Source organism: Nicotiana attenuata, unplaced genomic scaffold (genome assembly GCF_001879085.1).
Source record: "Nicotiana attenuata strain UT unplaced genomic scaffold, NIATTr2, whole genome shotgun sequence".
Taxonomy (NCBI): domain Eukaryota; kingdom Viridiplantae; phylum Streptophyta; class Magnoliopsida; order Solanales; family Solanaceae; genus Nicotiana; species Nicotiana attenuata.
Genome location: NW_017674142.1, coordinates 36,818 through 51,564, shown reverse-complemented (window position 1 = coordinate 51,564; position 14,747 = coordinate 36,818). Strand labels below are relative to the sequence as shown.

The 14,747-nt window shown below is 36.5% G+C and overlaps 1 protein-coding gene across 1 annotated transcript; it reads left to right on the top strand.

The window, feature by feature from the left end:
• The first annotated feature begins 639 nt into the window (after window positions 1-639).
• On the top strand, window positions 640-7,257 carry LOC109218072 (amino acid permease 6-like). Its single transcript, XM_019382392.1, has 7 exons — window positions 640-805; window positions 902-1,135; window positions 1,699-1,792; window positions 1,950-2,164; window positions 2,714-2,859; window positions 5,558-5,785; window positions 6,559-7,257. Exons 1-7 carry the CDS (start codon window positions 688-690, stop codon window positions 6,991-6,993), a joined length of 1,470 nt encoding a protein of 489 aa, XP_019237937.1. The 5' UTR covers window positions 640-687; the 3' UTR covers window positions 6,994-7,257.
• Window positions 7,258-14,747: the final 7,490 nt, after the last annotated feature.

The window sequence follows — 14,747 nt, the reverse complement described above, 5'->3', positions numbered from 1 at the left end:
ACATTGACAGTGCACAAAAATTAAATCCAATTTGATTTTGAGGGGTAAAGGAATAAAATTTTCCACCAGACCCGCTTTATTATATAAAGATTATTCGAGTTTGAAAAATCAATGCCATCACTCTTGACCTAAAACCATTATAATACCATCCAAATTTCATACTCGCTCGGCTGTGAACCTATTTCCTATTTGGTCGGTTCCAAAAAGAATGACCACTTTTTAAATTTGGAAATAATTTAGCTTAAACTTCCAATTCTTCCCTTAATGAGAAGTTTTTACTCTGAACCCGGCCCATTTTGACTTGTTTAGGATCACAAAATCCAAAAGTCTTTATTTTTTCTTAAACTCCATGCCAGTCAAACAGGTTCATATAAATTGAAACGGAGGGAATATGTAAAAATATCCCAAATTTAGGTTGTTCTCATTTGTTTACACCCCCCCCCCCCCGTTTCCCTTCCTTTACTTTACTTACTTCGTCTACTCTTCCTTACTGTCNATGCCAGTCAAACAGGTTCATATAAATTGAAACGGAGGGAATATGTAAAAATATCCCAAATTTAGGTTGTTCTCATTTGTTTACACCCCCCCCCCCCCCCCCCTTTTCCCTTCTTTTATTTATACTTGCATCTTCCTTACTGCTTAACCATTCTCTATTTCAAAGTATTACACTCTTACAAAAACGCATATATGGCAGAATTTCAGATGAACACCAATATGTACGTAGAACATTCAGCACAAGGAGGAGTACTAGAAAGTGGAGAAGTTCATAAAAACATTGACGATGATGGGCGTGAGAAAAGAACTGGTATTCTAAAATGCTGAACCATTTCTCGATTTCTACTTGTCATTCTTGAGCGAATGTCATCATACTAATCTTCTCTGTATCGTTTGATTTTTGAAGGTACGGTGCTGACAGCGAGTGCACATATAATAACTGCTGTGATAGGGTCAGGGGTGCTATCTCTAGCATGGGCAATGGCTCAGTTAGGGTGGGTGGCTGGTCCTGTTATTCTCTTTATCTTCTCTTTCATCACTTACTTCACTTCAACACTTCTCGCCGATTGTTATCGCTCTCCTGGCCCTATCTCCGGCAAGAGAAACTACAGTTACATGGAAGTTGTCCGCTCTCACTTAGGTAATAAGTTATTTAATTTAAGCCAGACAGTGTATATACCATAGCCAGAATCTATGATTTGTGGGGGTTCTGAGTTGAATTTCAGTTCAAAAATGCATATCTAACTCTTATCTTTATTTATTTTATACTGTATAAGTGCAGCCCGACATCTTGCGTTTACGCAGGTTTTGAAAAAGGGCCGTACCCTAAGGGATGTGATGTAGACAGTCTACCTGATGCAAGCATCAGTGGCTTATTTTATACTGTATGTATATAAAATTTGAATCGAAAGCTTAGAAGGCATTTTGTAACATTTATTAATTAAAGAACCAAGAACCATGGCTCTGTAATGTACTTGGTAAATTGTAGCTAATAGTTTTCTTGCCAAGTTCTTTTCTTTTTTTTGTGGGGTTGGGGTTGGGGGTTTGGGGGGGGGGGGGACTTCCTAATTGTTTTCATTGGAAAGAGTTCTTAATTTCATTTTTAACAAAAGTATAATATATTGAGATATGGACAGAATTATTTATGCAAAAACTTGAGGTACTAATAATGGGAATTTTGTCTTCTCTTGGTGTTTTAAACAGGAGGTATTAAGGTGCAACTGTGTGGAATAGCCCAGTATGGTAACCTCGTAGGAATTACCATTGGATACACAATCACTGCATCTATCAGTATGGTGTAAGTTTAATTAAGTCTTTTTTTTAAAGAAAATATTTCAAATCATTTTGCTATAATGACTTTAGTAGTATATTAAAGATTTAATATGGCAATAATTAATTACTACTATAGTACTAATTAATTCGTTCTTCATGTTTTGAATATTTGGGTGATTCAGGGCAGTAGTAAGGTCAAATTGTTTCCACAAAAAGGGGCACGAAGCCAGCTGCTCAGTATCAAATTACCCATATATGATTATCTTTGCAGTTATAGAAATAATTCTTAGCCAAATACCGAACTTCCATAAGCTTTCATGGCTATCCATTCTTGCTGCAGTTATGTCTTTTGCTTACTCTCTTATTGGTCTTGGACTTTCCATTGCCAAAGTTGCAGGTACTATACTCTCACATCTACAAGACTAGGTCATTTTTATTTTCACTAACGGTGTAAATGAATACATATATTTATATAAGTAGGTCACTTATTAGGTAATTATTAGTAAATATACTGATAAATATTAGTTGGTAATCTACTCCCTCCGTTTCAATGTAGACGATATAGTTTGACTTGGCATAAAGTTAAAGAAAAAAAGACTTTTAAAACATATGGTCCTAAAAGCTTAAGGGGCAAAAGCTTTGGGTAAAGTGAGTAATATGAGAAGTTTATAGTTGTATTGTTTCCAAATATAGAAGTGTGTCATTTTTTTTTGAAAAAAATTAATAAGAAAAGTATGTCATTTAAATTAAAAACGGAGAAAGTAGTAAAATAATAACTAACCTACTATATATCACACGTTAAAAGTCACTGACAGCATAAAAATGTATTTACATAATTAGTATACATTGTTTTTCCCTTTTCTTTTGTCAGTGATTAATTTTGTATTATTGTGGTCCGTGAAAACAGTAGTAATTGTCTGCAATTTATTTTAAAAAAACTTTGTAGGTGCAGGGCACCATGTAAAGACAAGCCTAACAGGGGTGCAAGTAGGGGTGGACGTGTCAGGTTCAGAGAAACTTTGGAGAAGCTTCCAATCCATTGGAGATATTGCCTTTGCTTATGCTTTTGCCACCGTTCTCATTGAAATACAGGCAAGAATCATCATCTTTAGGATTCTATACATAATTTGTAGGGTTATTACATCTTTTTCTGCATGAGCATCTCTCCCAAAATATATATATATATATATANATATATATATATATATATATATATATATATATATATATAGGTCAAAAAGCAAGTGATTCAGTTGAACACGTCACACCCTCTATTCAACCCAGTAAAACCATGCAACTTATTTTCACCACAAGAGAAATGTTAGGTGCAATTATTAGAGTTATTATAAGGAAGGTTGGCATGTAGTGGCGGATTTAGAATTTTCATCAAGAGATATCAAAATATAAATAATTAGTACATCGAAAAGTTAAGAGGATCAACGTATAGTAAATATATATAAAATAAAAATATTTATCTAATAAAATAGTATAATTTTCCGGTAAAGGGGTGTCAAGTGTGACACCCCCTTGTTTCAATGTGGCTCCGCCACTGTTGGCATGTGGTATGGTATTAATTTGTCTATATAAAGAAGTGTAGCCTGTGGTATTATATCGTCTGTCTATAATCTTTAAGACCAAATTCAGCCACATGTCGGCCAATTTTATCACACATGAGTATATGTGTAAAAAGGAGTTTACGTTCTGTATGCACTAAGGTTAAAGGAATATTTACGGTCATTTATAAAATACTTATAAGTAACTTTATGATATTGATAAGCATTAATTTGTAATTTTATAAAAATGACAACATTTTACCACATAGTAACTCAAACTGGTAGATAATATAAGAAATTTCTACATTATCCATGTATATAACTTAAACTCCGTTAAAAATAGTTGATAATTTGAAAAAAAAAAAAATGAAACTGTTAATAGCACACTGTGTGGGGAGTGCCATAGTTTAGCATTTCAGCATTTGTTTTTAGAAAGCCTTAACTGGTATAGCAGGAATTTACTAAATATCCTATTAAGTATATGGCTTAGCTTGTAGCATTAATTAAACAAATGGAAAAAAATTAGTCTTGTTTGAGGTGGGTAGATCCATGTGCTGCACTAAGTTGATAAGAACCAGAGAATATCTATGCTTTTTGTCTATCTCCGGATATAGAACGTGTTTGTTCTTTTCTTTTTTCCTCCATAGTTTTCTCGTTACCATGCAACATGTGGTGAGTGTATTACGGGGCATAGCGAAAATTTAGCTCCCGTTTGCACTTAGATTATGGCTTCATTTTTTCAAAATAATTTGAAAAATAATATTTGTTTATGAAATATGATCATGTTTTGGGAAAAAAAATTTAAAAATTCCTAAATTCCCAAAAGCTGGTTTAAGGCAAGTTTTGGGTGAAACTTTTTCTTCCATTCACAAAACTTTAACTTTTCTTCAAATAAAATGCATGTCCAAACACAACTTCAACTTTCAAAAATTTATTTTTCAACACAACTTCAAAAATACTTTTTTCAAGTTTAAATCTATGTCCAAACGCTAGCTTAAAGTTTATAAGCAGAGCAATAGTCAGGATTTAAAACTTATGAGTTTGTGATTATAGATCTTTTAAGTTACTGACTTCAAATTAATAATTTATACATATTCAATGGATTTTATAAGATAAATACAAGGTTTGAATAAAAATTATTAAGTTTGGCGAAACATGTAAAAGAAGGGCTAGCTCCGTCTCTGGTTATAAGTTCCTGAACTTATCATTAAATTTATAGCTTGTTTAGTTTATGAGCTCGAAATTAAATATTTATACATATTTAATGAATTTCAAATACAAAAACAGAATTCATCTGAATCCGTAACTGATATTGGAGCTCCGCCTCATGTATATTATTCTTTAGGACCACGATTTTGAATCACAGAAAGTTCAAAACTTTTGGGAAACAAGTGAAAGCCAAGTCTCACTCTTCTTCTTAACAACCAAAATATCATTTCATATGTTGTGAATATATCACCAGGTGTCGGATTTTAGTTACTCCATGGCCCACGACTTTAACTTTTAATGATAGGATGTAAATTCAACGGGTCAAATTGATTTCAGCAGTCACAGTCTGTCTACTTCATGATAACAATAATAAACCACAAAAAGTTTTTGTACGACATGAACTCGTTTGGCATTATTTCATAAAACCAATCTTTTGGCGATTTGATAAATGACTAAACGCCAATTCGACTACATTATATGTACACATATAGGTAGTATAAGAAAAGTATTAATTATAATGAATTTCCAAAACAAAAAAAAACAAAAAAAAAAAGATCTTTGACAATTATATAACAGAACATAACTGTTTTGGCATTGAAAGTTATTTGATTGATTTTACATATATAATGAATGGGAAGGGGAAGCCTTGAATCAATGGTAAAATTATTTTCGTGTGACCTATAAATTATGAGTTCGAACCATGGAAGCAGTCATTAATACTTCTATTAGGGTAGGTTATCTACATCACACCCCTTGGGGTGCGGCTCTTCCTTATATCCTCCATGAACGGGTTAACGCAAGATACTTTGTGCACCATGACATATTTTGTTTAATGTTACGCTGTGATATTTATACTCCGGTAGGGGTCGAGGTCTAACCGCCACCACAATGGTGATCTTTGAAGAGGGGAAAATATGGTTGAAAATTTTAAATTATCATGGAGGTTTTACGAAATTGGGGCCCTTTTTGGGACATAATTGTGCAATATAAGTGAGAAATAATTGCTTTATCAACTTGGCAATTTGCAGGATACATTGAGATCGCCACCTGCAGAGAACAAGGTTATGAAAAGAGCATCACTTATTGGAGTTTTTACCACAACCTTATTCTATGTACTATGTGGTACCATTGGCTATGCAGCCTTTGGAAATGATGCTCCTGGAAATTTCCTCACTGGATTTGGTTTCTACGAACCCTTTTGGCTAATTGACTTCGCTAACGTTTGCATCGCTATTCACCTGGTTGGAGCTTACCAGGTAAAAGTTAGAGTCAACTATATAAATCATATATATTCATTCCGTTCTATTAAGACGCATTTCATTTCGGTGCTAGTGGATATATAATTTGTCTATTGCGACATAATATATCATCTGTACGTAACACAATTTCAAAGACCTATTGCTTAAACAATTGTCCACTATATTGATATGACCGGATCAATGATTTAACTATATATACTAGAATTGTAAAGAATTAATTTAATACTCTTGTTGTAATTTAAGTTGTTTTAGCTAGTTGTCTGTTTTATTGTTCAAGAAACAAAACCCGTTTAGAATTCAAGTTATATACAATATAGAGAATATTACATTAGCACGGCAAGTTAATTAGTTATATATCAATTTCTTTCACTATTTTCTTATCATATTAAACTTGATATTAAGAGTTACATGATGTTGTAATTTTACCTGATGATCTAAAAATCAGTAGTACACTATCATTATACGGAATTTCACTTATCACGAGCAGTTACTTTTATTATTATTATTATTATTATTATTATTATTATTATTATTATTATTATTATTATTATTATTATTATTATTATTATTATTATCTTTTAGGTATAATTTTACCCGATGATGTAAAAACCTATAGTACACTATCACCGACTCACCGTACAGAACTGCACGTATTATAAATATTTACTACCTATTATTATCTTTTACGTCATCTACAAGTGAAAAAAGTTCTTTTACACACAGTGTATAAATGTTAAACTCATGGCTCAAATTTATATTGTCCTTATCAGGTTTTCTCCCAACCAATATATGGGTTTGTGGAGGCTCGTTGTAGTGAAAGATGGCCAGACAACAAATTCATCACTTCTCAACATGCGATAAACATTCCATGTTTTGGTCATGTTTACTATGTAAACTTTTTCAGGTTGTTGTGGAGGACAGCATATGTTATAGTAACAGCAGTAATTGCCATGATATTTCCATTCTTCAATCACTTTTTGGGTTTAATTGGGGCAGCTTCTTTTTATCCATTAACTGTCTACTTACCTATAGAAATGCACATTGCTCAGAGGAAAATTCCAAAGTATACTTTCACTTGGATATGGCTGCAAATATTAAGCTGGGGTTGCTTAATTGTGTCACTTGTTGCAGCAGCTGGATCCATACAGGGTCTTTCTCAAGATCTCAAGACATATAAGCCTTTCAAATCTCAAGCTCATGAATGAGTTTTAAAACAATGTATAACTAAATTTGTAGTACTTTCAATAAGAAGTTTCTTGAGACAGTGTGGTTGTGTGTAACTCTTACAAATTTGGTACGGAACGTTATATGGCATCACGCTACTTGAACACCGAGCAGCACTAGGTCCAACGATGATTAGCTAGATCTCCTTTGCCTGAAAATTACACTGTGCGTAAGTGAACCTTTTTTTTATATGTAAATTATATCGATTGTTGAATCCCATTAACATAAACAGGGGAGTTCATAAATGTTTGAGTTATGAGCTTCTTCTTTTTTCTTTTTTTTTTGTAAAGCCGCCTTGTGGTGGCAGGGAATTGACATTCCTACGTTGTATATTAATTTCCACAAAAAATAAATGCATAAAAGAGGGGACATGTTGCCTAACATCCTAAAAGTTTAGATGAGATTTGGACATGCCCAATTGGACAACCTAGTAAAAAATACGTACAGGTATATGGCTTTGCCTCCCAGCTTGACATTTAGCATTTTTTGACCTCTGTTTCCAATCGTTCCTCCACCCCAGCTTGGCAAAAGTTGCAGATAATCAGTTGCTTAAAACCGTAGGCCTCATCTGAGTCTAATGCTTATCTCACCTCAATATAGTGATGGCAAGATGGATAAAGAAAAGCAGCTATCCATTCATATTATTCATTAAAAAGCAGGTTGGATAATGAATATTTAACGGGTCAAATATGGATAAGATCCATATTATTATTGGGAAAAATTAACGCTCTCAGAAATAATATTCACGGTATACAACTGTATAAATGTGGATTACCAAAAATACAGTAACCAACAGCAATAATAAGAGAAACAAGGACACCGAGATTTTTACGTGAAAAACACTTCTGAATAAGGGGAAAAACCATGCACGGCTCGAGAGGAGCAACTGATATCACTGCAATAAGGAATTTTACACTTTGTAGGCCCGAGTAAAATACTCCAAAAAGCACTACAACACTCAAAAGAAATTACCCTCTTTTGATATTCCTACCTCACTATAATATCTTTCACACTCTCTATTTTCCTCACATACCATTTTCTTATACCTTGTATCTGATGCCTCACTCTTTCTTTCTCTCTTTGTTGGTATTATTAACAAATGACTCAGGAGCTCTCTATTTATAAGAGATTCAATACTCCTGCAGATGTTATCAGTGATGCCAAATGAAAGATAGAAACTTCAAACTCTTCAATATGAACAAATCAAAACTGTCACGACCCAATTCCATTATAGGCCGTGATGGCGCCCAACACCGTTGTTAGGCAAGCCAACACTGATCAAAACTAGTGATTTTCCGTTTAAATAAATTACTAAGTGGATAACATGTCCTCATTTGTTAAAAAGATTTAGAAATTTGCAATTGTAACATAATTAAACAAAAGCGAATGACTACAAATCGTAATCATGTAAACAAATCCAAAATCATAAGTCTACTAGTGTGTGTGCCAAGACCTGGTGTCACAAGTATGTGGGCAATCTAGTAGAATATACAAAAGAATACTATCCTACTGTCTGAAAGAAAATAGACAGAAAAATATAACATAAGAAAGACTTCAGCTGCTACAGAACGGCTCCGAAGGCAGCTCACCGTGAAGTCTCGAGATGGGGATCAAATCTCCGCACCAGACTGGTAACCAGATGCACCTGCCTCAGATCATGTACAATTAAGTAAGGAAGTGTAGTGTGAGTACATAAATAATATGTACTCAGTAAGTATCTAGTCTAACCTCGAAGAAGTAGTGACGAGGGGTCAACTCCGACACTTACTAAGGCCAACAAAATGATATTATAAAATTCTAATTAAGCATGATATATAGCAATAAAGCTCGGAACAAGAAATGACTTAACAATTCTCCACCATATTTAAGAATCACTTCCTTCATTTAAAACATGATCTCACAAACAATGAATTTATACCAATTATAAAAGGGACTTCCAATTCTACTATCACGCACAAAATTCCGCCAAGGACGTTCGGCCTAATCCAGCATAAATGTAAGATGTGCACTGCCGAGGGTCGAACGGCTCGAACCATTGATGCATCTATTAACCAGCCGAGGCGAACGGCCCGCTCCCATGAGAGTAGTGAAAAAAATTACCCCGCTCGCGGAATATACTTGCAACGTGGTCAAATATAAATTTATCAATAAATCATAACACTTTCTTGATTCTTTTAAAAATAAACACAATTCAACTTGAAACTTTTAAATCTTTAAAAATCCTCAACCTAGTTCCATTTGATACAATTAACAAACCTAATCAAATAACGGTGTCCATAAAGCATGGTGTAAACCAAAAACTGCCCGGACATAAACAGGAATAGTAGCTACGTATGGACTCTTGTCACTTCGTGCGTACGTAGCCTCCACAAATAACAACACATATTAATTAAGTTCACATATGGGGTAAATTCTCTCTTACAAGTATGAAAAGAGACTTACCTCGTCTCAAAGCCTACTTCCCAAGTCAAGAATGCGCTCAAACCTCCAAATTAGATGCCAAACGACTCCACACTAGTCAAACATTACGTAAATCAATCAATCTATGCTCAAAAGTCCATATCTCCACTATTAAAGTGATTACCCAACCCAAATTGCAAGATTCCCAAAATTCACCCCCGGGCCCACATACCCGGATTTCGAAAATTTTCGAAGAAAGTTGTTACCCATAATCTTAGGAACATAAATATATAATTTTTACTAAGTTTCATAATCATTTTCGTGGTAAAATCTCATTTTTATTAAACCCTAGGTTTTTCATCTAAACCCGGTGATTTCTACCAATTTTCATGTTGAAATCTACCCATAATCTATGTATTAAAATCACATTAAGTGGAAATTACTTACCTCACAAGGCTAGGTCGAAATCCCCTCCTTAAAAGCTCTCAAATCGCCCAAGAGTGGAAGAAAATGAGTAAAAATGGCTTAAGTCCCGTATTAAATGAACCTCACTGCCTCCAGCGATATTGCACCTGCGATGCCTCAGCCGCACCTACGGTCTCGCACCTGCGAAAAATCCATCGCAGGTGCATATTTTCCCCGACTGGCCAAGCTCCGCATCTGCGGCTCCAGGGACAGCATCTGCGCACAAGCCCGCACCGGTGACCATTGACCTCGCACCTGCGGTCAAGCAGGTGCGCCAAAACGTCCGCACCTGCGGTGCCTAGGCTGTCCTCCCTCCTTCGCTTCTGCGGCTCAGCTCGCACCTGCGGCCAGCCAAGCGTAAGTGTTATTATGATAGAACTGGGGAGCTTCAGCTCTTGCTCCAAGTTTCCAACTTGGTCCGAGGTTCGTCAGATCGACACTCGGGGCCCCCGGAGCCCCGCCCGAACGTACCAACAAGTTTGAAATCATAAAACGGACTCGGTCGAACTCTCGGAACGCCCAAAATAATATTACTAAGAATCACACCACAAAACCAATTGAATCAAGCTTAAGAACTCCAAGTTCTTCGATTTACTTCCAATGCGCCGAAACGTGCGTAAACTACTCGGAATGACACCAAATTTTGCGTGCAAGTCTTAAATGACATTATGAAACTACTGCCGGTCTCGAAATTCTATTTGGACCTCGATATCACCAAAACCCGCTCCAAGCCAAATTTAAAGAACTTCTAAAACCTTCAAGAACCAACTTTCACTATTAGGCGCCGAAACGCTCCCGGGTCATCCAAAACCCGATCCAAACATACGCCCAAGTCCGAAATCATCATACGAACCTATTAGAATTGTCGAATTCCAATTCCGAGGTTGTTTACTCAAAATATTGACCGAAGTCAAACTTGGCCTTTTAAACCAACCTTAAGGAACCAGGTATTCCGATTTCAAGCCGAACTCTTCCAAATCCCGAACTAACTATCCCCACAAGTCATAAAATAGTAAAAATATGTACGGGAAGTCTTATTTAGGGGAACGGGGTTCTAGGAAGCAAAACGACCGGTCAGGTCGTCACAAAAACATCGGCTGCCAAATCTATAAAAGCTGCAGACATTAGAAGTCTTTGTCAAAGGAAGAAAAACATCTTTTTTAAATCATGGACCATTGGATGGACCCACAAAATCTCCCTCTCCAGTCCCATGCACCTGAAGGAGATATCTCTAGATTTTCATATAGAGCTCATGCCGACAAGTTCTTTACATAGCTCGAACTTTTCTCTTGGTATCACCTTAGTTAGCATATCCGCGGCATTTTCACTCGCGTGAAATATTTTTGACTTGCAAAGATTCATTCTCCACTTGCTCACGATCCAATGATATCTCACATCGATATGCTTTGTTCTTGCATGGTACATGAAGTTCTTTCTCAACTTTATTGCACTTTGGCTGTCACAATAGATAACATTCTCCTTCTGATGCAAGTCTTGATCTTAAAGGTATCGTTTAAGCCATATCATCTCCTTGCTAGCTTCAGTAGCGGCAATGTAATCTGCTTCAGTTGTAGAGAGTGCGACACACTTATGCAACTTCGATTGCCATGATATAGCTCCCCCTAAAAATGTAAACAAATATCCAGTAGTGGATTTCTATTATCAATATCACTTACCATATCAGCGTTTGTATAGTCCTTCAAGATTGGATCAGATCCTCCAAAACACAGTCTCCTACAGTACTCTCAGGTACCTGAGTATCCGCTTGACTACTTCCCAGTGTTCTTTTCCAGGATTTTCAAGAAACCTGTTGATAACACAGATTGCATGAGCAATATTAGGTCTGATGCATACTATTGCATACATCAGGCTTCCGACTGCTGATGAATAAGGAACTCTAGTCATGCTCTCTCTTTCTTCATTTGTTGGAGGACACATCCTCTTGCTCAACTTCAGATCACTAGCAAGAGTACTAACTGGCTTAGCATTCTTCATGTTGAAGTGTTCCAGTACACATTCAATGTACTTCGCCTGAGACAGCCACAACTTTCTGCTTGTTCGCTCTCGAACTATCTTCATCCCCAGAATTTGTTGTGCTGGGATCAAGTCTTTCATATCAAATGACTTGAATAAATCTCCCTTGAACATCAGCTCCTTGTCTTTTCCGAAATTAACATGTCATCCACATACAACAATAAAATAATAAAGTCGTTGTCAGAAAATCTTTTGAAGCATACACATGGATCAGAATAGGTCTTCATGTAAGTTTAACTTTTCATGAATGAGTCAAACTTTTTGTACCACTGCCTTGGTACCTGCTTCAACCCATAAAGCTCTAATTCAATTTGCACACCATGTGTTTCTTTCCAGTTGCTTCAAATCCTTCTGACCGCTCCATATAAATCTCCTCTTCCAAATCTCCACGAAGAAACACATTTTTCATGTCCAACTGCTCCACTTCAATATCTGGCTAGCTGCTAAGCTCAGAATTGTTCGAATAGAAGTCATTTTGGCAACTGGTGAGAAAATTTCATCAAAATAAATACCTTTCTTCTGTTCAAAGCCTTTTACCACCAATCGAGCTTTGTATCTTACCAGCTTGCCATTTCCATCTTTTTTGAGTTTAAAGACCCATTTGCATTTGAATGGTCTTTTACCCTTTGGAAGTTCAATCAGCTTGTATGTGTTATTTTTCTATAAAGATTTCATCTTTTCTTGCATGGATTTCATCCACTGGTTCTTTTCTGGATTGGACAACACTTTCTTAAGACTTTCTGGCTCCCCATCATCACTGATGAGGACATACTCTATGGATGGGTACCTACAAGACTCTACTCTTGGCCTTTCTGATCTCCTTAGAGGATAAGGTTGTTCTTCTCCCTGAGTGGGGTACTCCATTTGCTCGACATCATTATCAAGTTGCTCTCCCTGCTCAATAACCTCATCAGGTTTCTACCCGTGCTCGGCAACCTTGCCGGTTCTACTTTCTGCACTTGTGGGATTGTTAGAAGTAGAAGGAATGGTAATAAGATTAGGGATTATACCATTTTTGGCCTTCTCTGATTAATCATCTGCAGTTCCAACTTCACTTTCTCGGAAGATCACATCTCTATTTCTGATGACCTTCTTCATCATAGGATTTCATAATCTGTACCCGAACTCTTCATGTCTATATCCGATGAATATGCAGGGAACAAATTTATCATCTTTGTACATGTGCAAAAGTTGTGCAACCAAACACCTTCATATGTGAGTTGAATACTTCCTTGTTGGTTCAAACTCTATCTGGGATGTCAAACTCCAATGGAACTGATGGACTCCTATTGATCAGGTAACAGGCTATCTGAACTGCTTCACCCCGGAATCACTTAGGCAGTTTAGCCATTCTGAGCATACTTCTCACCTTCTCAACAATTGTGCAGTTCATGCTCTCAGCTACACTATTCAGTTGTGGGATTCCAGGAACAGTCTTTTCATGTCTGATCCCATGGCTCGAACGGTGCTCTTCAAATTCCCTTGAAGTGTACTCACCTCCATTGTCAGTTCGGAGACGATTTAGCTTTCGATCCGTTTCCCTTTCCACTAGAGCATGAAACTTCTAAAAAACTTGAAACACCTGATCTTTGGTTTTCAAGATATAAACCCATAATTTTCGTGAATTATCATCAATAAAAATAACAAAATATTTGTTACAGCCCCTCGATTCTATCTCCATTAGACCAAAACATCAGAATGTACCAAATCAAGTATATTGAATTTTCTTCCAGACGATGTCTGAATTAAGACTTTATGTTGTTTACCAAATAAACAGTAGTCACAAGGTTTTACCATTGTACCTTTGGCAAAAGAGATGAGTGATTTCCTGGCAAGAATCTGCAATCCCTTCTCGCTCATATGACCCATTCTTTTGTGCCACAAATCTGCAGAAATCTCATCTTGTGCCACATTCAATTCACCTCGGCATATTTCTGCATTTGTCCTGTACAAAGTGCCACGAGCAACTCCCTTTGCAATCACCAACGATCCCTTGGTGAGTCTCCATTTTTTATTTGCAAAATAGTTCTCATATCCATCTCGGTGCAAAATAGTTCTCATTCCCGTGATTAAGTTCATCCGCAAATCAGGTACATGTCGCACGTCCTTTAGAACCAATGTACATCTGACATTTGTCTTGATACAAATATCACCGATCCCCGCAATCTTTGAGTAACTTGTGTTACCCATTATCACAGTGCCGAGATCACTTGCTACATATCTGCAAAAATATCTCTTGCCGGTGTGGTATGGTAAGATGCCGCTGTGTCAACCACCCATTCCGACTCTGGACCTGCCAAGTGCATGCATTCATCTTCCTCATTTATAAAGGGAACAACATGATTATTGTTCTACACCATGGCAGTTGTGTTGTCGTCATTCTTCTATTCACTGCTTTCACTTTTGCCTTTTCTTAGATTTGGGCAATCTCTTTTGAAATGACCCGGTTGATCGCAATTGTAGCAATTTCTGACTTTTGATTTGGATCGCTTCATGGACTTCCCATGACCTCCGGATCTACCATAGTTGCTCGAACTCCTTTGGTAACTCCTTCCTCTACCTTCTGTGATGAGAGCATGTCCTTGATTATCAGGCTTCTTTCTCATCTTTAAGTAAAAGAGCCGATGTGACGTCCTTCAACTCAATAATAGTGTTACCATTTAGGATGTTTATTGTCAAATTATCGTACGAAGATGGCAGTGAGTTCAAGAGCAAGAAGGCTTTATCCTCTTCCTCGATCCTTACTCCGAGGCTAGCAAGCTGCGTGATTAGTCCATTAAACACATGTAAATGTGATAAAAATTTGTACCTTCACCCGTATGTCGGGCATGTAATT

Coding starts and splice junctions, on each gene's coding strand:
- LOC109218072 (XM_019382392.1), top strand. CDS start 688: ATGGCAGAATTTCAGATGAACACCAATATGTACGTAGAACATTCAGCA. Junction 2,165..2,713: donor TTCCATTGCCAAAGTTGCAG/GTACTATACTCT, acceptor AAAACTTTGTAG/GTGCAGGGCACCATGTAAAG. Junction 2,860..5,557: donor CCGTTCTCATTGAAATACAG/GCAAGAATCATC, acceptor GGCAATTTGCAG/GATACATTGAGATCGCCACC.